The sequence below is a fragment of the Epargyreus clarus genome, unplaced genomic scaffold, assembly GCF_041222505.1.
Source record: "Epargyreus clarus isolate Ecla_fem2 unplaced genomic scaffold, WU_Ecla_fem_2.2 ptg000016l, whole genome shotgun sequence".
Classification (NCBI taxonomy): domain Eukaryota; kingdom Metazoa; phylum Arthropoda; class Insecta; order Lepidoptera; family Hesperiidae; genus Epargyreus; species Epargyreus clarus.
In genome coordinates this window covers 6,522,517-6,546,578 of record NW_027332224.1, presented here as the reverse complement: position 1 = coordinate 6,546,578, position 24,062 = coordinate 6,522,517, and the positions used below count along the sequence as shown (strand labels likewise).

Genomic DNA, 24,062 nt, shown 5'->3' with positions numbered 1-24,062 from the left:
AAAAGTCATAACTAGACTTCAAAATGTTTTAAAGCGTCAAATTTCAACAAAAACCCGACTAGGTTTTCTTATCTTTATTTTTTTAAATATAATATTGGAGTAGCAGACGAGCATACAGTCCACCTGATAAAGTGGCTTCTGCCGTTAATGGACATCTGTAATCAACCCCAGATAGGATTAGATATTCCTACCTGAGGTCGGTCACAGATGCGCCGCTACCCCTGAGGACTAAGCTGGGACGCCTCTGAAAAGTATGTCTCCCTTACCACACCCTTCAAACCGGAACACAGCAGCGCCTAACACTGCTGTTATTAGGTAGAAATAGGGCTATGTGAACTTGGCACCCGACTTTGGAAAATTGAACTTTTTTTTTATGATTGTTATAGACTATGGTAAGTAGTTGTTTGTAGTAAAAAATATTTCGTTTGTAGTTGCCCCAAAAAAAAATTGGTGACCTTGAAAAAAATCTCAGCACCCGACTTTGAAAAATCGAACTTTTTTTTTGTGATTCCTATAGACTATGGTAAGTAGTTGTTTGTAGTAAAAAAAAATTCGTTTGTAGTTGGCCCAAAAAAAATTGGTGACCTTGAAAAAATTCGAACCCGACATTGAAAAATCGAACGTTTTTTTTATGATTCCTATAGACTATAGTGGGTAGTTCCTTAAAGTAACATTCTTTTGATAAAACTAACTCAGAAACACAACTAAAAGACTTTGAAAAGTAACCCATGACCCCTAGATTCGATCAAGATTCCAATAAAATTATTACAACTACAAACAAAATTATCGCCAATATTAACAAAAAACAAGTACTACAAACTAAACTAATATACTGCAAACAAAATAGAGTTACTACAAACGGAATTATCGCTACTACAAACGAAATAGGGGAACTACAAACAAAAATATCGCTACTACAAACGAAATAGAGCTACTACAAACTAGTTATTGCCAATACGAACAGAATAGAGTTACTACAAACAGAATTATCGCTACTACAAACAAAAAAGATCAACTACTAACGAAAATATCGCTACTACAAACGAAATAGAGATACTACAAACGAGTTATCGCCAATATGAACAGAATAGATTTACTACAAACAAAATTATCGCTACTACAAACGAAATAGATCAACTACAAACGAAAATATCCCTACTACAAACGAAATATAACTACTACAAACGAGTTATCGCCAATATGAACAGAATAGAGTTACTACAAACAGAATTATCGCTACTACAAACGAAATAGGAGAACTACAAACGAAAATATCACTACTACAAACGAAATAAAACTACTACAAACGAGTTATCGCCAATATGAACAGAATAGAGTTACTACAAACAGAATTATCGCTACTACAAACGAAATAGGAGAACTACAAACGAAAATATCACTACTACAAACGAAATAGAACTACTACAAACGAGTTATCGCCAATATGAACAGAATAGAGTTACTACAAACAGAATTATCGCTACTACAAACGAAATAGATCAACTACAAACGAAAATATCGCTAATACAAATGAAATATAACTACTACAAACGAGTTATCGTCAATATGGACAGAATAGATTTACTACAAACAAAATTATCGCTACTACAAACGAAATAGGGGAACTACAAACGAAAATATCGCTACTACAAACGAAATAGAACTACTACAAACGAGTTATCGCCAATATGAACAGAATAGAGTTACTACAAACAGAATTATCGCTACTACAAACGAAATAGATCAACTACAAACGAAAATATCGCTACTACAAATGAAATATAACTACTACAAACGAGTTATCGTCAATATGAACAGAATAGAGTTACTACAAACAGAATTATCGCTACTACAAACGAAATAGGAGAACTACAAACGAAAATATCACTACTACAAACGAAATAGAACTACTACAAACGAGTTATCGCCAATATGAACAGAATAGAGTTACTACAAACAGAATTATCGCTACTACAAACGAAATAGGAGAACTACAAACGAAAATATCACTACTACAAACGAAATAGAACTACTACAAACGAGTTATCGCCAATATGAACAGAATAGAGTTACTACAAACAGAATTATCGCTACTACAAACGAAATAGGAGAACTAAAAACGAAAATATCACTACTACAAACGAAATAGAACTACTACAAACGAGTTATCGCCAATATGAACAGAATAGAGTTACTACAAACAGAATTATCGCTACTACAAACGAAATAGATCAACTACAAACGAAAATATCGCTAATACAAATGAAATATAACTACTACAAACGAGTTATCGTCAATATGGACAGAATAGATTTACTACAAACAAAATTATCGCTACTACAAACGAAATAGGGGAACTACAAACGAAAATATCGCTACTACAAACGAAATAGAACTACTACAAACGAGTTATCGCCAATATGAACAGAATAGAGTTACTACAAACAGAATTATCGCTACTACAAACGAAATAGATCAACTACAAACGAAAATATCGCTACTACAAACGAAATATAACTACTAAAAACGAGTTATCGCCAATATGAACAGAATAGAGTTACTACAAACAGAATTATCGCTACTACAAACGAAATAGGGGAACTACAAACGAAAATATCGCTACTACAAACGAAATAGAACTACTACAAACGAGTTATCGCCAATATGAACAGAATAGAGTTACTACAAACAGAATTATCGCTACTACAAACGAAATAGGGGAACTACAAACGAAAATATCGCTACTACAAACGAAATAGAACTACTATAAACGAGTTATCGCCAATATGAACAGAGTAATACTACAAACAGAATTATCGCTACTACAAACGAAATAGAGCTACTATAAACGAAAATATCGCTACTACAAATGAAATATAACTACTACAAACGAGTTCGTTTGTAGTAGCGATAATTCTGTTTGTAGTAACTCTATTCTGTTCATATTGGCGATAACTCGTTTGTAGTAGTTCTATTTCGTTTGTAGTAGTGATATTTTCGTTTGTAGTTCTCCTATTTCGTTTGTAGTAGCGATAATTCTGTTTGTAGTATCTCTATTCTGTTCATATTGGCGATAACTCGTTTGTAGTAGTTCTATTTCGTTTGTAGTAGCGATATTTTCGTTTTTAGTTGATCTATTTCGTTTGTAGTAGCGATAATTCTGTTTGTAGTAACTCTATTCTGTTCATATTGGCGATAACTTGTTTGTAGTAGTTCTATTTCGTTTGTAGTAGCGATATTTTCGTTTGTAGTTCCCCTATTTCGTTTGTAGTTCCCCTATTTCGTTTGTAGTAGCGATAATTCTGTTTGTAGTAACTCTACTCTGTTCATATTGGCGATAACTCGTTTGTAGTAGCTCTATTTCGTTTGTAGTAGCGATATTTTTGTTTGTAGTTCCCCTATTTCGTTTGTAGTAGCGATAATTCCGTTTGTAGTAACTCTGTTTTGTTTGCAGTATATTAGTTTAGTTTGTAGTACTTGTTTTTTGTTCATATTGGCGATAATTTTGTTTGTAGTTGTAATAATTTTATTGGAATCTTGATCGAATCTAGGGGTCATGGGTTACTTTTCAAAGTCTTTTAGTTGTGTTTCTGAGTTAGTTTTATCAAAAGAATGTTACTTTAAGGAACTACCCACTATAGTCTATAGGAATCATAAAAAAAACGTTCGATTTTTCTATGTTGGGTTCGAATTTTTTTCAAGGTCACCAATTTTTTTTGGACCAACTACAAAGGAATTATTTTTTACTACAAACAACTACTTACCATAGTCTATAACAATCATAAAAAAAAAGTTCAATTTTCCAAAGTCGGGTGCCAAGTTCACATAGCCGTAGAAATAGGTGTGGCGGTGGTGCCGCCGGAGTCGAACCACAAAGGGTTCTACCGCCTTCAAAATCTTTTTTTATTATTTTACTATTTTGTAACCCTTTTCGGCCACTTTAGAGGGTAATTGCACATTGCATTATGTTATAATACTAACACTAATTTCTCCTCCTTGAGCGGCGGTTGCAGGTTCTGTACCCCGGTCAGCCAAGCTTCCTTGGCCGCGTCCACTTCCTCTGGAGTGGGGCCCGCTTCACCTGGACCCTCGTCTGGAGACCTGGAACAGATTTAAGCAGAATTCTTAAAAAAATACCCAAGACTTAACTTTTACGGGTTCAAAACATATCTTTATATATATATTTCTTATGTGCGTGTGTATGTCACTGAACTCCTCCTAAACGACTGGACTGATTTTGATGAAATTTGTTGTGTGTGTTCAAGGGGACTTGAGAATGGTTTAGATTCAAAATTTAGTCCGTGGGAAAAGGTTTTTTTTTATTAATTTTTAATTCGTAAGTTATAAAATCAGAAACTATGCATTTGATCAAGTGATGATCCTTTGCAAAGTTGTTGTCCAAGAGCCCACGAGGGTTTGGGAGTTGGTAAGACCAATTTTCGACAGATGGCACCACTGTGATTCCAATGAAGGAACAAATTTTCCGTTTTATGTATGTCATATTATTTCTTTAAAATGCGGGCGAAGCCGCGGGCACCACTAGTATAAGTATAGATAGCTCACCGCCTTGTAATTGAAGGAAGTCACAAATGGCTGACACATACTTAAAATGGCTGACTGTTTTCCCACTACGTCTCCGATTGCATGGTGTGATTTACGCGGAACAATGCCATATCGGCATTGCAGTTAAGTGGTGCAAAAACAACACGAAATCGAAGAAAAAGTGCGAAGAGATATCGTTTCATTCGTAAATGCTCTAAAAACTACATTTTTTAATATTTTTCAAACACGAAAATAGATGACAGTGACTGGGGTGGCGGTTTTGATGCCTATAACTTGTGCACACTGGAACTAGGTAGGCGAAATAGAGAAAGCGCGGAGAAAGAAGAATTGGGTAGCTTTCCCTATGGAATAACGCACGTACTTGTGGTCTTGTAGTTGCAGCTCGGCAGGTCCTCTGGATTCTGTGCACTAATTCTAGGCGGGTATGCGGTTTGCGGTGCGCGATGTGAAAAGCGGAAAAATGCGGAAAAATAGGGCCACGTGGTCGCGAACAGAAGGTACGCAATTGCGGCGCGGTGCGCGTAGCTCAAGGCCCACTCAACCGTCCTTGGGACTAGTGGCCAATGTGCATACAGTACGTCATCGTAGACGTCACCGGAGTACGTGCGTCGGGATTGGATGATTGCGGATGGGATTGTATGCACAAGCGAATAAGCGTTGCGGCGTAACCAGTGACAGTTTCAATTGTCAAAACTGGTTTCATTAATACCTTTATTAGCTTGAGACGTATGTATGTTGGTATGTTAGTATGTAACGGAATCTTTCAACATGATTTTAACCCCCTTCAAAACGTCGAATTAACTCGAAATTTGGCATACTTATTAAGGACCGATGACAATTCAATATTTTAAACATTCTGACCCGTTATCCTTACTAGGATAATCGGGATCAGCGATTTTTGTTTTCCTGAGACCCGGAAGGTCTGCGTTAAGACCAATAAAGGAATCTGATGGGGTGCTTTTTAAGATATTATCAAAATGATAATCCTTCTACTCAATATCTATCAATAAAATATTTATAACTATTGACACCATGCACCCCACGCTTTTTTTTACAATAAAAAATATTTTTATCGTATTTACACTATTCTTAATTCAAATTAAAAAAAATATATTTTCAATTTTTTAGTTGGATTTTCTATAAAAAGTGTATTTTTTTAGTTTTTTTAAACTATTATTTATTTTCTAGTAATCTGTACTAATCTATGCATGAACCCAAAAGTACTAGGAGTACATAATCCTAAAATACTTACATGACAGGCGACATCATATGCACAAGTTGTGGGGCGCCGAGGATCGATTGGGGACCGAACGGACCGTTGGGTGACCCACCCCATTGTGCTAAGGCTTCCTGTAACGAAAATTCAAGATAAGATTACATAAATTAAGTTTTATGCTAAAGCTTAAGTTGCTAAAACATTTATTTTCAAATCCTTCCTAAAAAATTATATTTCATATCCTATAATATATAATTTTTTATATATTATAGGAGTAGCAGACAAGCATACAGTCCAACTGATGGTAAGTGGCTACCGCCGCCCATGGACATCTGTAATCAACTCTGGATAATATTAGAATCCTACTTGTGGTCGGCCACAGATGCATTGCTACTCTTGAGGAGGCTTAAAGGTCTCAGAAAAGTCTGTCTCCTTTACCACACCCTTCAAACTAGAACACAGCAGCGCCTAACACTGCTGTTACAACAGAAATAGGTGTGGCGGTGGTGCCGCCGGAGTCGAACACAGTGTTCTACCACCTTCACTTATATTAATAACGAGAATTAATAACTTGTGCTGCCGGAGTGGATTCAAAAAGAGTTCTACCACCTTCACTTTGGTAGGCAAAATATTGGATAGACTGAATATTTATTACAGCTAAATCTACAAACTAAATAACTGAAGTGGGTAGGTGGACATGAAGGTGGTAGAACCCTTTGTGGTTCTACTCCGGCGGCACCACCGCCACACCTATTTCTACCTAATAACAGCAGTGTTAGGCGCTGCTGTGTTCCGGTTTGAAGGGTATGGTAAGGGAAACAGACTTCTCCGAGGCGTTTCAGCTTAGTCCTCAGGGGTAGCGGCGCATCTGTGGCCGACCTCAGGTAGGAATATCTAATCCTATCTGGGGTTGATTACGGATGTCCATGGGCGGCAGTATCCACTTACCATCAGGTGGACTGCATGCTCGTCTGCTACTCGTATACAATAAAAAAACTGACCTGAGTAGCCTTAGCCGCGGCGATGTTATCCGCCCAGCTGGCGATGCTGCTACAGTGGTACAGATATTTCTGCCGCAACTCCTCATTGTAATACAGCGGGTAGAGCGTGCTCCATATTGACAGATCGGCCGCTGTGAGCTTGTCCTGGAAACGGTCAGATGTTTCATGAGTGACCAATAGAACTTTGTCATGAGTTAACAATTTATTTGTGTGACAAAAACTTGGCTGTTATTGTTATGTCTATGTGAAAGTTACTGTGTGTATTAAATATTGTATGTTTCCCAAATAAAAATAAAATATATACAATATTAATAATCATCATCAACCAATCACTGTCACCTCTCAATGAGAAGTATTAGAACATAGTTACCAGCGCTGGCCAAGTGCGTATTGGTAGACTTCATATACCTTTGTGAACATTTTATATGATCTCTCGAAGGTATGCAAGTTTACCCACGATGTTTTCCTTCAGTATCAAAGTAAGTGACAATTAATACAATGGTGGGTGTTCTGAGGAACTGTTTGATCTGGTGCCGACATCATCCTCCCTTCATCGCACCACTCGCCGAAGAATGAAGTTCCATCCACATCAACTGGACCAGTTGGGGACGTTTCGGTTTGCACGGTCATTTTTGCCGCGTACGTGCAAAATGTGGAATAAACTTCCTCCTGAGGTATTCCCGGAGCGCTATAACATGGAGCTCTTAAAGAGAGGTGCAAAAAGAGCTCTCCTACAAAGCCGGCGATGTATTAGCGAATCCTCTGGTGTTGCAAATGTCCATAGGCGACGTTGACTGCTTTCCACCAGGTAGCACGTCTACCTTATCGTTAGGTTAAATATAAAAAGAATAGAAAAAACGAACGCTTTCTACACTCACAGTCCCACACTAGGATTCCCTGTATCGTGGGTGCCATGGACACACACATAGACAAATACACAAACACCCAGACCCAGAAATAGAAATCTAAATTCATCATTTAGATATCCGTCTGGCCGGGGCTGGAACCCGAGACCTTCTGCGTGTCAGACCGGTATGGTGACCGCTCCGCCACGCGGGTCGTCAAAAATTTATGTAATATGCATATAACTGCAAATAACCAGAGGGCATGCCAGGAATTCGAACCTATCAGTCGAACTATTCTTCACACAGAAAATAGGTAAGAACAATTTCCATCTCACCTATAAATTAGCTTCTATATATTTTTGTTGTAGAACCAAAGATAACAATGTTAATTTAACAATTTTTACTTTTAGTAGACAAAAATTAAGATTGATTTGTCATCAACCCATTACTGTCCCACTGCTGGGCACGGGTCTCTCAGAATGAGAAGGATTAGGCCATAGTCCACCACGCTGGCCAAGTGCGTATTGGTAGACTTCACATAGCTTTGAGATTTTTTTTTATAAATCTCTCAGGTATGCAGGTTTCCTCACGACGTTTTCCTTCACCGTTTTAGCAAGTTATAATTAATTCTAATACGCACATAATTTCGAAAAATCATAGGTGCGTGCCTAGGATTTGAGCCTCGGACACCTCGATCGAGAGGCCGAGTTTCTTAACCACTAGGCTATCACTGCCTTTTAAGATTGATTTATTACTATCTTATATACTCACCCCAAGTATAAACTCATAGGTCTTCAAGGTACTCTCGATGACAATGACCATGGTCTGCAGAGTCTGTTTGAGATCAGACGCCACTGTCTTGGCCGCGAGGACCGCCGCCACAGCTGGTTGGAGGCGCGTCGCTTCCCATTCTAGCATCTGCTTACTGGGGGACAAATTATAGGTAGTTTAGATTTATGTCAGCTATTTTATATTATACAGACTTACAGGGTGTATTTTTTCCAAAATGAACTCGTTCGATTTCCAGCTAGGGAAAAAAAATAATTTAAAAAACTAATGATTCAGTTTTCGTTTTTATCAAAATCGGCCTCGTAACTCCTTTCAGCATTTTTCGCTAATCCTTATACTTTCGGATTTGGCCCTGAAGGCCCGTTTTAAAAATTCACCCTGTATATTTATAATATAGGAGTAGCAGACGAGCATGCAGTCCACCTGATGGTAAGTGGCTACTGCCGTCCATGGACCTCTGTAATCAACCCCAGATAAGATTAGATATTCCTACCTGAGGTCGGCCACAGATGCGCCGCTACCCCTGAGGACTAAGCTGGAACTCCTCAGAAAAGTATGTCTCCCTTACCACACCCTTCAGAACAGAACACAGCAGCGCCTAACACTGCTGTTATTAGGCTGAAATAGGTGTGGCGGTGGTGCCGCCAGCCGCCAGAGTCGAACCACAAAGGGCTCTACAACCTTCAATACATAGAGCATAGACACATTGTCAGTTGTGTAATGGCTGTCATGGTGTTATTTACACGGAACAATGCCGACATGTGCAGTAAAGACGTGCAAAAACACGAAATCGAAGAAAAAGTGCAGAGAAATATCGTTTCATTCGTAAATGATCTAAAAACTACATTTTTTTAATATTTTTCAAACACGAAAATAGATGAATGTGACAATTTCAATTGCCAAAACTGGTTACATTTTCTTGTTAGGAGTGAGTAATCTTTACTAATCCATGAGTCGGACAATAATTAACATTTACAATATTCATAATTACTAGCTTAGATTAATCCAAAAATCCTACTCACCACTTGCCATCCTGAGAGAGATCTAGAATGGGAAAGAGGTACTGCACTGCTGCGTTGCTGGAGAAGAAATGGAGTACACTGTCCACTTCCAGGTGAGGTAGGCTCCGGGGCCCAGGGGGCATTGCTGGAATACAAATAACTCATTAACTAATCATTAATACAGCGTTTCCCATCCTTTTTCAGTCCACGGACCCTTGGGAAATCAAGCACATTTTTCACGGACTCCCTTAATAAAATGAAGAGCAAAAAAAATAAAAAAAGCAATTCCCGCCAAAACATAATTTGAAAGACCAATTTATGTATTTTCTTTTTTTTTCTAGATTAATAATAGTGTTATACATCATTGGATACATTCTTTTTAATTTTTTAAAATACCGTGAGCTTACATCACATTTTTCTAATAAAACTGGTTTACTGATTTTTCGTTTAGCAACTGTTTTGCATTTAATGGGCAATTTATGTGTGGTCCGGAGATGACACCGCGGACCCCCTTACATATACTCACGGACCCCCAGGGGTCCGCGGACCACAGGTTGGGAAACGCGGCTGTAGAGGGTAGCTGTCAAAGTCAGTCTGGTGACGTACGAGATACGGATCGGACGTGCAGCCCTGCTCGGAGCTGGTGTAGTGGTGAGCCAGTGCATGGTAAATAGCCCTTAAGGTTCTTAACGACATTACAAAAAGGAAAGGATTACCCTTCAAGTGTTCATATTTGATGTTTAATTTTTAATTACCCATTCCAACAATAAATTAATAACGTTAAAATATGGGATTGTGTAATTATTTAAATAATAAAATCTTATTTTCTTAGCTCAGACACCTCTTTTTTATTTCAAATATTTGACAAGAAGAACAACAAGAAAACATTACCAATGAGTTCAGTAACCTATGACAATAATTTTTCTATAATTTAGATTACTACTATTTTACTTAAATGTAGATTATAATATTTACTTATTTTCAACAAATAACACTTATTATTTTAATTTAAATATGATTAACATTTGATTATGTACGTAAATTTTAAATAATAACAGGAAAATTAATTTAGTTCATGGGAATATTGTATACAGGAACTAGAAATAAGGAAAATTAAAATTTTGTATGACTAGCATTATGGTAAAGCTTGATCTGATGCAACATAATGGAATTCAAATAACGAGAAAAACACTTTCAAAATTGGAACAAATAGGAAAAGATCACACAGAACTACGAAAGCTTCCTTATAGACTGAAAACCTCCAGAAATGTGGCAATTTATGTTATAATAACAATAAATATTGAAATACCTTCGAAAGATGAGCGCACTAACTCAATCTTCTTTCCCGCTAAGTTAGCCGCAATTAGCAACTTCAGCGTTGCTGTATTATTATCGTTGGTATAAATCTTCATTTTTATATTTCTTCCAAACACTTTATATATTTATTTTCCCTTTACGAACATAACCTCGCTAAGTATCACTTCGCCGAATGACAGCTGGCTGGCGTTGGCAGCGCAAGGTGGAATAAATGACAGATCGACAATGACACATGTTCAAATAATATTGACGCAAGTAATTAAGCATACAGCCCTTATGTATCTCAAAGTGTCTAAAGGATTTATTTTGTAATGTGTTATAATTGAAAATACGTAATCGTATTACCTACATTTGTATATTATTTATTACATATTTAGACGTAAGATAAAAATATTATTATATTTATAGAAAAAGAATTCTAGTCTGGTATTAACACTGGTAGACGATATAGCATAATAATACGTGCAATGATGCATTTGGCGGTAAAACTGATCAACGAGCATTAAAACAAGAATCTTTACAGATTCTACTCATATTGGTAAGAAAATTGCAAGTTTTAACTATGGATTTTAAATACCATTTTCTGTTTAAATCTTATCTTCCAGATCACTATAATTAAAATAAAATATGGATTGCAACTGAATTCTGAACTGATAAAATTCAGTAAATGCAAAAGGTGTCCGAATTGATGTGCGTAATTAACTTTTCATACTTTTTTCATAGATTAGTAAAGATACTTCGCCGCCTTGAAATTGAATGAAGCCACAAACGGCTTATTTGTAAATTCTTTTTTTGAATTCTTTACAAATAAAAACATTTTTAGAGATAATTTACGAATAAATAACTAATACTGCGTAATTTATATAATAAATAAATAATAAAAACCTGATACATCTTTATTGCAACAAACTTTAAATATATCTACATTACATTATTTATAAAAAAAACATATTACAATAACTATATTATAACTATATTTATGTACATAATAATATATACAAAAAAGGGGAATAAAAACAATAATCACTATAAATAAAACAAACCATCTAAAATTGCCGTGTGAGGCATGGTTCCCAAAACGCTGGCGGCGTTCCCTTGCTGCACTGCTAGGCTCAATCTTTGGGCGAAGTAGCCGCCAGCTCTTTGGTCACCAGAAGCGAGGACAAGTCTGGTCGACATATCTGACATGAATTTCTTCATGTCAGGTGACCATGGACCCATTGTCTCTACTGCAAGCGCCGCAAACAAATAATTATCCAATATATTACTATATTTGCGGCGCTTTAGTATCTGGGCATGGTCGGCTGCAGCCCCAGCGCTCACAGAGGTATTACCAACGTGAGATGGGGCTAGAGTGTCGACACAGGTCGCGTCCCATACCAGGGGTCGTCCGAGACTCCACGGCACCAAAGTGATACCATCGGGTCTCTTGCCATCGTCTCTGAATAGACCAGAAGGTTCCAGTGTCGCTGGTACAGAAACGGTAGCAAGAGCACGACGAATAAGATCGTTAAGAGTCCCGTGACGATAAAGCCGACCGGCACTCCTGGTACAGGACAAGCCATGCCGACCCAACGTGTCCACCGCCTGCCCACACGGACAAAAGTGAGACTCGCATACCTTGGCACCGAGCCGGAGACCTACAGAGATTCTTAAGGTAACTGGATCCAGCACGGTGCCAATATTACTAGACGGTAGCGCATGTAACCAATAGCCTGACTCGCTTTGGGCAACAGCTAGTAAACGGGCCCTATCGAAGTTATCCGAACATCGTTCAAGAAGGCAGGCAAAAACAGATTTAATTGCTGGCATATCCCAAATGTATTGTTTAGATTTATCTATAATTGAGGTATCTTCAGACGGAAATAAAGCACTCCAGGCCTCCGTAGCCTCCGACATGTACGCTACCCGAACATCATCCATAGAAATGTTTAAGATGTCGGCGATGAGGGTAGTCGTACTATGACAAGAGGCCAGGAAAGCCGGGAGCGCCAAACTTTCCGTCCTGCGGATACCTATGCCACCGAACTTAATCGGAAGAGTTGCCTGCATCCAGGAACGATCATCAAATTGTAAATTTAGAATTTTGGACACACAATTTTTTAATGATAAGTCTAAAATGTGAGTAAACGTAGGAAATTTCCAAATAGGACAACAACGAAGTAAGTACAAGAATTTAGGTGCGAATAGGCAAAGGCGTAAAATGTAGATAGCCATATGCGGTTTTATGTCGTAAAGTCGTTCCGAATTTAATTCAAAGTGTGTCAATTTAGAATTTATAATGGGCAAAAATGCATCTTCAAATATTGGAGCACCTAATAACGTTAAATTTTCTTTATCTACAATAGTTATATTTGGAGATAATAAATTAAATTGTTCGTAAATATAATGACAACTTTCGACTGATAATTTGTCCGAAAAAAAAATTTCACATTTAAACCAATTTGGTTAAAGCGATCAATTATAAATTGAAGGTCCTCCAATACAGTTGATGCATTTCCTCCCAAAGAACCATCATCAAGGTACCATACATTAAATTTTGAATTTAGTTGTGTAATAATTGGTTGTATTGCCAGACTAAACATAACTGGGCCAAGAGGGTCGCCTTGCTGACATCCCACACAAGATTCAATAACTTTATCGCCAAATAATAATTTTGATGGGGTACCATAACACTGCCACATGTAGTCAAATATTTCAGGCATTTCTTTTTGAATTTCCGCTAGAAGAGGAATAATTATAATAATAATTATAATAATTATAATTTTAATAATAATTATTTCAAATATTTTAGGGACATTTTAGCACGGAGACGTGGCAAAAATTTTTACGCAACTATTACAATAGTCAAAACTGGTTACGTTTTCTTGTTAGGAGTGAGTAATCTTTACTAATCTATGACTTTTTAAAGGTTCCTATAATAATTCGTTGATTAAACTAAAATCAAAAACAATACTTTATTATAGAAGTTTATTCATAAAAAGTAAACAATTTCTCCCTAGATTACATCACTATACTATTCCATTAAATTACATAAATATTTTGGAATAACAACTTAAAATACAGAAAATTATCAAAAATGCATTACATAATTATGTACACATAAATCATGCATTATTTTATCTTTCAACCCAATATAATATTATAAAATAAACAAAAATGTCCATTCATTCATACAAAAATAATGAAAAATGTATGTAAATAATTTACATACAACAAATTTATGAAGTAAGCGGTAAAATAAGACATAATTCAGAGAAAATATCCAGATCACAGACCAAAAAAGATAGACTAAGCATTATAAGCAGCTGTTTTGTGAATGATGAACTTTTTATAAAATACAATTTATCGTACTTTACAAAACTCACGCATACAAATATTTTTAATTCTTTTTTTCTTTAAGCTTTTCACAAAATAATTTATCAAAGATTCTGTTTATACAAAACGCTATCGTTATTTGGATGTGTGCGCTATGAAAATCATGTATGAAATTTGTATGAAAGTCATTAAAGCTTTAATATCTATTTACAGAGGCTTTGTCCATCTTTTCTATGATCTGACCACTAGATTAAAGGCTCTTCCATAGCAGAAATAAAAAAAAACTAAGATTAGTCGGCATTCCTCCCATTATTACTCTACACATAACTCACATACGTTAAAAGCGAACCCATCACATTATAAACCTTGTATCGGGCCATTTAGTTGACATCAAATCTATTTCTTTAGGGTGAGACGTCATGGAGCGTTTTTGATTCACTATCATCACGCATACGCATTTTTCGAAAAACATAAATAGACAATAATTATTAAAAGAGAAATCCCAACTGCTTAAAAATATAGCCTATGTCACTCCCGCGATTAAGACGAATCCAACGACACCTCTTACTTAAAATCCGTCAAGCCGTTTGTGCTGCAGCGTGACAAAGAATGAGACATACACACATATTACATACGCCTTTGATAAGTAAAATAGAAAGATACTTCACCGCCTTGAAATTGAATGAAGCCACAAAATGATGATTATGTCATATATTGTTTGCATTCTTGACAAATAAAGATTTTTTTTTTGTAAAATATAAGTATAAATGACTAATACTACGTAATTTACGTAATAAATAAGTATTTCAAAGATTTTAGGGACATTTTAGAATGGAGACGTGGCAACACTTTCAATTTTCTAAACTGTTTACACTTTCTTGTTAGGAGTGATCAATCTATGTATTTTACTTATCTAAGACATATTCTCACAACATTACCCTCTGCAGCCAGGAAGGAAAAAAACAAAAGAAAAATGCTCCATCAGCTCTCACTCTAATTATCTACTCTGGAGTACCGTGGTCCACACGCTACCACTAATTCAAATAAATTTACATTATTAATATTTATTATTGTATTTTAAAACTATTTTTCAAATAGAAACAATAATATTGCTCATCAATTACATTTAGGCCATAAATTTTGAACTTATAGTGCTTCTAAATTATATCACTATACAGGATGATTCTTTAAATGGGCGTGGATGGCTTTATCTATACACTAGCTGACCCGGCAAACTTTGTACCGCCTCAAAATCTATTTATCAAGTATATTTCATATAAAATATAGCCTATGTTACTCGTGGATAATGTAGCTTTCGAATGGTGAAAGAATTTTTAAAATCGGTCCAGTAGTTTTTGAGCCTATTCATTACACCAAACAAAGTTTTCCTCTTTATAATATTAGTGTAGATAGTGTAGATATAAATAAAATTGGAGTGTCTGTTTTTAACATTGAAATATCCGCTTTTTACTACATGCATATGAATATACATATGGTACATACACCAAAATAACATTTTTTACAATTTTTGTCTGTCTGTCTGTGTGTTTATTCTGGCTAATTTCTGAAATGGCTGGACCGATTATGACGGGACTTTATGTACGGTAGCTGATGTAACTTAGGCTACTTATATTTTAGAACTAGCTGTGCCAATTTCATTTTAACGCGGGTGAAACCGCGGGGCACAGCTAGTAATAATGACAAGCACAAAATGTTTGAACAGGTCGTAGGGTCGATTTAAGTTTTTATTATTTACTATTTAGTTTTACAAAAAATAATTCTTGGCATCAGAAATTGTCATGTATATTATCCGATTTTATTAATACAGCGTGTATTTTTTTCAAAAACAAGCATTCGATTCCCGGTTAGAAAAATAGATTTTTTTACCAGTTTCGCTATACCTTATGGTTATTATTTACGCACGTACTTATTCCTTATTTTAGGAACACTGAAAAGTAAATAAAATTTCGTTTGCTAGCAAAAACTAATATCTATTAAAAATCTTAAATGCTAATCAACACATTTTTTTAACAATGGCAAAAACTTTAGAAATTGATGCATATGATTTTGCTGATAAGCATCTAAGATTCCTTTAAAAATAACTGTTATCGAAAAAATACCTGTTATCGGAACATAATTTAGATTACTTTTCAGTTTTCCTTGGTTCCTTTTAGGTCTTTCAGTTTACATTTGGCCGTTCACGCCCATTTTAATAAAATATTATAAAGACTAATTTGGAACACCTCATTATTGACTGCCTTACCACGCCCTTCAAACAAGACCAGTACCCTTACCATGAGTTTTTACGTTTTGACAAATATGACTGCTTTGGTATTTGTTTACGTATTTGCCCATACAAATTCCAATCAGCGCCCCTAGCGGATTGTCTCAGAACTATAGTGTCAGTAACGTAACATTAAATGTCTAAATTGACAAAATGGCGCTTTATGTTTTGTCTCTCTTTTTAGCGAACATGTGAGGGAGACAAAAAGACTTGAGCACTTACTTATTGTTACGTTTACTCAGTCTACTGAAGCAAACGGAACAGAATAATGGATTGAGTAAACGTAACGAAAAATTGTGGGATGTTTTGAAAACTCATGGTAAGGGTACAGTAGTTTACACGGATGTTTTATGGCTGTAGATGTGTCAGTGGTACATCTACAGTACGGTAGTCGAACTAAGTTTCTAAATAGAAACATACAAACAACGTGAACAAAACTGCATAAGTACTAAAATCCAAAATCAAATATACTTCAATCCCTACAGAGTATAAAATAATATAAAAATAATATCAAATTGGAATATTGTGCACTGAAAATTAATCACCATTTTATATTTAGTATTTTGACAACACTTGGTATTAAAATGTGGCAGTATTTTATAATTCTACTGTAATCTTAGGTCCGTTATTAATACTCAATCTATCCAAATTTCACCTACTAAATAACGAAATTTGAGTATATCTAGTATGAAGATAAAATTTAGGATAAACTAATTTCTTATGCTGTTCTTTTGTAGGTTAAACATTGGATAGATCGATTGTTAATATCGGGCGTTAGTCTGGATTAATTTTAAAAGGATTTAAAACTATTTAAAAGAGTATTTACTCAAACCCTTTTTATAACTACATCTATTTAAAAAACGGTTTCCAAGAAAATAAGTTAATATTCTGTGACGTCATACTATAAAAAATATGGTATAAAAATTAATTTGGATATTTCTACCTATACTTTGATACCGACTTTGTATATTTTTACTGTAATTTTAAGACCAAGTAATGCCTCCATAAGTGAGCCCTTAAGACAAATTGTACTTTGCAACTTAAGTCTACTGATTTGCAACTTTATAATGGATTATAGAAATTATTAACAATATTAATAATATTATCACCCAATAGTTTAAATCAATGAAACTAATGAATATTATAAACTTGCTTACAAGATAAATAGACAACATTCTAAAAACGTAAGAAATTTCTATTATTACTTATTCTCTGTTCTCCTAACTACTTTTTTTTAATATGGTCTAAGATCCCTATATAAAACGACCTTCACCGAGCTGGTTGATGAATGAAAAGTATTTTTAGTCGAATTAAATATGTCGATAATTATATAATGCAAATGGGTTGTCTAAAAAAATTCAGTCCAGAATATGATTTCTTTAGACTTAAGGAAAATAAATTCTTAAACATTTCACTGATCTGGTTTATGGACAAATTACATACCAATCGAAAGTATGAAGCCTATAGAATATGCAAATGTTAAGCTGACTATTCTTTTCCTGTCACAACCCTTGGGTAAGCGGGTATAGACAGGTAAAGAAGTTGGTTGTGACAGGAAAAAATAGTCAACCTAACGTTTGCATATTATATAGGCTTCATACTTTTGTTCAGTATGTAATTTTTCAATTAACGAAACCAGTGAAATGTTTGAGAAAAAAATATTAATCATATTCTGGACTGAATTTTTTAGTCAACCCATTTGCAATATACTTTTTGTCATATTTAAGGTGGTAGAACCCTTTGTGAACACCTATTACTGCCTCATAACAGCAGTGTTAGGCGCTACTGTGTTCCGGTTTGAAGGGTGTGCTAAGGGAGATATACTTTTCCGAGACGTTCCAGCTTAATCCTCGGAAGTAGCGGCGCATCTGTGGCCGACCTCAGGTAGGAATATCTAGTCCTATCTGGGGTTGATTACAGATGTCCATGGGCGGCAGTAGCCACTTACCATCAGGTGGACTGCATGTTCGTCTGCTACTCCTATATTAAAGAAAATGTTATAAAAACGTTTCATCCATTAACTTACTCGGTGAAGGTGGTCCTATACTGGGATCCTCTACTAATATATTCGATGTACGAAGCTTACATTGCTATTATGAGTAGTATTTTATAGTACCGTTGGGATGTCGCCCATCGGCCATACAAACAGTGGCGTAACTATACTGTATGACCCGTGGCAAGTTCATTGGGGCCCTAAGAAGTTCGATCACGAATACGTACATTAGAGATTGATTGGTCCAGGGGGCCTACCACCATCTTTTAAAAACCATCATAGTTCAGGAAAGTTTTATTTCAATATTGCATCAACATTATTTTGTGTCGTACCACGACCTCCTTAAAACAGGTCTGGTACGAAATTTCAATGTATGCTTAAAATAATATTGTTTTAAGAGATGGTAGTAACCCCCCTGGCTTTTTTTTCATGCACATGTATACCGCGTAAAACTGCCAGTCCGCTCTGAATATAGAAATGAATCGCGTCGCCATAGCAAATTGTATGACTACACTTGCTCGCAACAACTTCAGAGCGGACTAGAAGTTTGGCGCGGAGTATACCTATAAACATTTCAAGAAAAATAATTTTTCGCTGATTTATATTTACATGTACATAGGTTTTTAAGTGCTATATCAATACTAACAAAATACGGACTATGTCTGAATTAAATGGAAATATATTCTGGTCAATTTTGAGCTTTTGGGGCTCCCAAACCCTAACCCTATAGTTACGCCACTGCACAGATACATACCGACCCGCGTGGCGGAGCGGTCACCATATCGGCCTGACGCGCAAAGGGTCCCGGGTTCGATCCCCGGCCAGACAGATATTTAAATGATGAATTTAGATTTTTGTTTCTGGGTCTGGGTGTTTGTGTATTTGTCTGTGTGTGTGTCCATGGCACCCACGACACAGGGAATCCTAGTGTGGGGCTGTGAGTGTAGAAAGCGTATTATTGCAGTATTTTCGAAAAAAAAAAACATATACATAATTATACATAACTTTGACAATATTACATTACATTTTACTTATAAACAGTATCGTCACGCATTCGAAGTGTCTACCATCCTAAAGTAAGTGGTTTAAAGCAATATTACTTATTCAATTCAAAGTAAATAAATACACATTATATATTCCCTAATGTAAATAGCCGTAGCATCTTTTTGTATTATCAATTGAACACAAAGTATTTTCCAATGAGTATGATTGACTAATATAAATTTTAAAATAACAAACGAGTAACATCGGCCCTGTGGCCGACCTCAGGTAGGAATATACAGGGTGAATTTTTAAAACGGGCCCTCAGGGCCAAATCCGAAACTATAAGGATTAGCAAAAAATGCTGAAAGGAGTTACGAGGCCGATTTTGATAAAAACTAAAATTGCATCATTACTTTTTTTAAATAACTTTTTCCCTAGCCGGGAATCGAACGAGTTCATTTTGAAAAAAAATGCATCCTCTATATTATTCCACTATCTGATAGTGTTGCTTATAAGGATCAAAATCTGGAAAGTAATGATAAATGACAAACTAAAGGAAAAGCCTCAATTTTAAGAAAATACATATTTTTTCATATTAATTTGGCAGTTAAGTTCCCTCCATTCATCAATTTAAACATTTCGTGTAGTAACATTTTTTTTGGCTCAATGTTTCTAATCATTCGAAATGGACGTTTTGTTTCCCAATAATTTATATTTTTATGTTCGACTTAGCTAATGTTATTTTTAGGACCATTAAAATAAATTTACTTGCTATGGGCGGAGTTTCGTTTAATACAGATGTAAAGTTGACAATTTGCGAGAATTACTTTTTAGAGTCAAATCCGAGTGTTTACTAAAAAAAGAGATATAGAAAATCATATTTAACGTTGAAACGAAGTTGAAAAACAACAAACGATAAGACATTAAAAAATAAATCCCAAAAACGGCGGTAACTTATTTGCCAAACTATTACTTTCTCATACTAAGCCGTATGTCATAGTCATAACATCGAATAATTAGTTGATTAACCAACAAATTCTTCAAGGGTATGACTTATGTCTGTTTCTAAAGAATTATACATAAATCATTTGTTATGTATAATCCTTAAGGATTAGTATGCCAATGTATGGAAAAATACGTATTTTCTTCAAAATTTTCCTTTTCCTTTAATTTGTCACATAACATTACTTCCTAGAATTTGATCCTTATAAGCGACACTATCAGATAGTGGAATAATATAGAGGTGTAATTTTTTTCAAAATTAACTCGTTCGATTCCCGGCTAAGAAAAAAAATATTTTAAAAAACTGATGATGCAGTTTTAGTTTTTATCAAAATCGGTCTCGTAACTCCTTTCAGCATTTTTCGCTAATCCTTATAGTTTCGGATTTGGCCCTGAAGGCCCGTTTTAAAAATTCACCCTGTATAGGGGTAGCGGCGTATTTGTATGTGCCGCTGCCCCTGAGGACTAAGCTGGAACGCCTCGGATATGTATGTCTACCTTACCACACTCTTCAAACCAGAACACAGCAGCGCTTAACACTGTTGTTATTACAGAAATAGGTGTGACGGCGTTGCCTCTGGAGTCAAACAAGAATTAGGGTTTTCGGTAGAACTCTACTGAAAGATCCAAACACCCTCAAAGGTATACAGATATCTTTTAACTGTATAGTTACTGTAATTTTTACTATTAGTAGAATTTGAAAGGTGATAGAGCCAATATAGTTCGACCAGGGAGGTAACACCGTCACACGTATATCTACCATGAAGCAGGTCTTGCATTTCGGTAGACGGGTCTTTTTTTTATAATATAAGAGTGGCACACGAGCATGCAGTCCACCTGATGGTAAGTGGCTACTGCCGCCTATGGACATCTGTAATCAACCCCAGATAGGATTAAATATTCCTACCTGAGGTCGGCCGCAGATGCGCCGCTACCCCTGAGGACTAAGCTGGAACGCCTTGGAAAAGTCTGTCCCCCTTACCACACCCTTCAAACCGGAACACAGCAGCGCCTAACACTGCTGTTATAAGGCAGAAATAGGTGTGGCGGTGGTGCCGCCGGAGTCGAACCACAAAGGGTTCTACCACCTTTCAATATGGAGTTGGTTATACGTTTCCACAGTTAGGTTACCATTTAAGTCGATTGCAAGCTCGTTGGCTACTCAAATCATATAAAAAACAATCAATAAATCATTTCATAATTTCATTCATAAATTCATTGATAAGGTTATTTGGACTCTTGGGATTAAGATACATGGTGTCTTATATTATGTTATAAAATATATAACTAATTATTACATAACTTATATAATATTTAGAATAATTTTGATATTCTCTATTTTTTCGTTATTTTATTGGCTACCATCATTTAATAGATCTAGTTAAATCATATCTTTGAAAATTATTCAAGAAAATATACTTCAAATTGAAGAAAATAGAAGAAACGTATATGGGTTTCTTAATTAATTAAAGATTAATGTCAATAATTGTTGACTAAATTTTAATTATCGTATTTTAAAATTTCAAATAATTGAACAACCTGTATATTGGTATCTAAGTAATTAATAATAAAAAAAAATAATCAGACGTTGTTTGCTGACGAAAAACAGTCCATTTTCACAACATCAATTTCCATCTTTTTCTAAATAAAATTGCTTGTTAGAAAATGATGGTTATTATTTTATTGATAAGCATAAAAATATTATAAACAACTTTTTTTGGCCTAGAAACAAAATTTTGATTACTTTTCGGCCCTTTTCATAAAATATGCGTTACTAGATCTATTCGTACGTAACATTCGTTGCATATCACAAAACACCACCTAAATCGAGTATCACATGATCAGTATGTACAATAAAACACACTCTGTACTCACTAACAATACAGGGTGCTAAAACATTTTATATATAATGAGTACTCCCGATACGTGATTTTTTATTTCATTTTGTCTAATTGCTTTTTCGTCTGAAAAAAGAAAAACGCATGAATCGCGTTACCATAGCAAACTGTATTACTAAACCTGGTACAACAACTTCAGAGCGGACTAGCAGTTTGGCGCTGACTATACCTAGCGATAAGGCAGACGGGGTACCTGATGGAAAGCAGTCACCGTCGCCTATGGACATTTGCAACACCAGAGGAGTCGCCAATGCATAGCCGGCTTTGAAGAAGAGCTCTTTTTGAACTCCTCTTGTATTTTTAATGAATTAAAAACCGCGTATCGTGAGTATGCATTACATATTAAAGGGTGTTAAAAATTTACATTTTATTTTTTGTGCAATTATTTAATATTTGTTGAAAAACTATAATATTTCGACCTTAAATTTAATATTGTACTCCGCCCCCACGAATGGGTTCTATCTCACTCTTACATTATATGTCTGAAAAGGATAGCAATACTAACACACGTACAGGTTTCAATATACAGGGTGTATACTAATTATAAATAAATTTGAAATATTTTTTTAAGACGCGACCTAATCAAATACATTTGAATTCATCATGATCTCCAATATACTTCTATCTCACTTACTCTTTACACGCACGAAAGAGAAACACAGCCTTGACTCGATATTCAAACTTATTCTTACCATTAAATTACATTTTTAAGGTGGGTACTGACTGGGAACATTTTATGACGTTTCTTGACATTTATGAACTGTGAACCGTTGAACTACGATAGACACAGTATTTGTTTTTAAAAGTTAGCCGAATTAAAATGCAACGTTACTTCCTCGTCGAGTATAGACGAATAGCCGAACACGAATATGTAAACAACCTATTTGTATGTATTCAGCACTCTACGATGCGCGCATTCGGTTCTCCGTAGGGTGAAAACGGAGAAAACTTTATAACAGCAGTTTTTCTACAAAAAATATTACCGCCATTAAATTATATTAATATAACCGCACCCAAGTACCCCAGTACCCACCTTAACTACCAAAAATAAAACTGACAAAGTTACACTACAGTTACATAGTTATATTTAGTACTTATAATAAATCCCGACTATTCCAAAATCATTGGGCAATTCAATGTTTATTTATGCGACCGCCCCCCCCCCCCCCCACCCCTTTTACTTAGGCGAGCAAAGCCTTTATTCATTTAAGAGGAGCTTTTTTTTACGAAAATATTTATTTTGGACACCCTTAGCAAATCGTTCATCAATTATAGAGCCTAGCCGACCCTTTGTTTCGCCGATCAGTATTATAACTGACACTTCATCCAAATAAACAACATACAAAACATATGTATCACATGTGATAGATACCAACAGTAGAAAGTAACTCTTTCTGTTGAAACTGCCCAATAATTTCAGATATCACCCACCATACACATCCATCACACTGTGATATACAATGCTTACAACCAATCTTGTTTCCGAACGCCCCAATCTTAATCTGATCGCTCCAAACACACATAATAACACAGTATAACTCAACACAGCTCCAAGAACTCCTTACCGCCACACCCCCACTTTCAATACGGTGTGTAGGTGTCTAACACACTTCTGCATCTCCAATCTCACTATGATCACTCCCAGTATAACTCCAACAGCTCCTTACCCTCTCTCCCCTACTCTCATTACACTGTATGAGTATCCAAGACACTTAGAAACCCCACACTCCCCCACTCAGTATAACAGAACACTGCTCCAACAACTCCTTCCCCCATAGCTCCAACTCCTTACCCCCCTTTCCCCCACTCTCATTATACAATATATGTGTATCCAACACACTTCTGAACCCC

At 35.6% G+C, this 24,062-nt stretch overlaps 1 protein-coding gene across 1 annotated transcript in view; it reads right to left on the bottom strand.

Moving 5' to 3' along the window:
• MetRS (methionyl-tRNA synthetase 1) overlaps positions 1-10,929 on the bottom strand; it is a 34,366-nt gene extending 23,437 nt beyond the window's left edge. The window contains exons 1-6 of the mRNA XM_073081699.1: positions 10,725-10,929; positions 9,437-9,560; positions 8,397-8,550; positions 6,781-6,924; positions 5,816-5,913; positions 3,982-4,101 (exon numbers count right to left, since the gene is read on the bottom strand). Coding sequence (XP_072937800.1) covers positions 3,982-4,101; positions 5,816-5,913; positions 6,781-6,924; positions 8,397-8,550; positions 9,437-9,560; positions 10,725-10,827 — 743 coding nt within the window. The 5' untranslated portion in view covers positions 10,828-10,929. The remainder of the gene's footprint in view (positions 1-3,981; positions 4,102-5,815; positions 5,914-6,780; positions 6,925-8,396; positions 8,551-9,436; positions 9,561-10,724) is intronic.
• Positions 10,930-24,062: the final 13,133 nt, after the last annotated feature.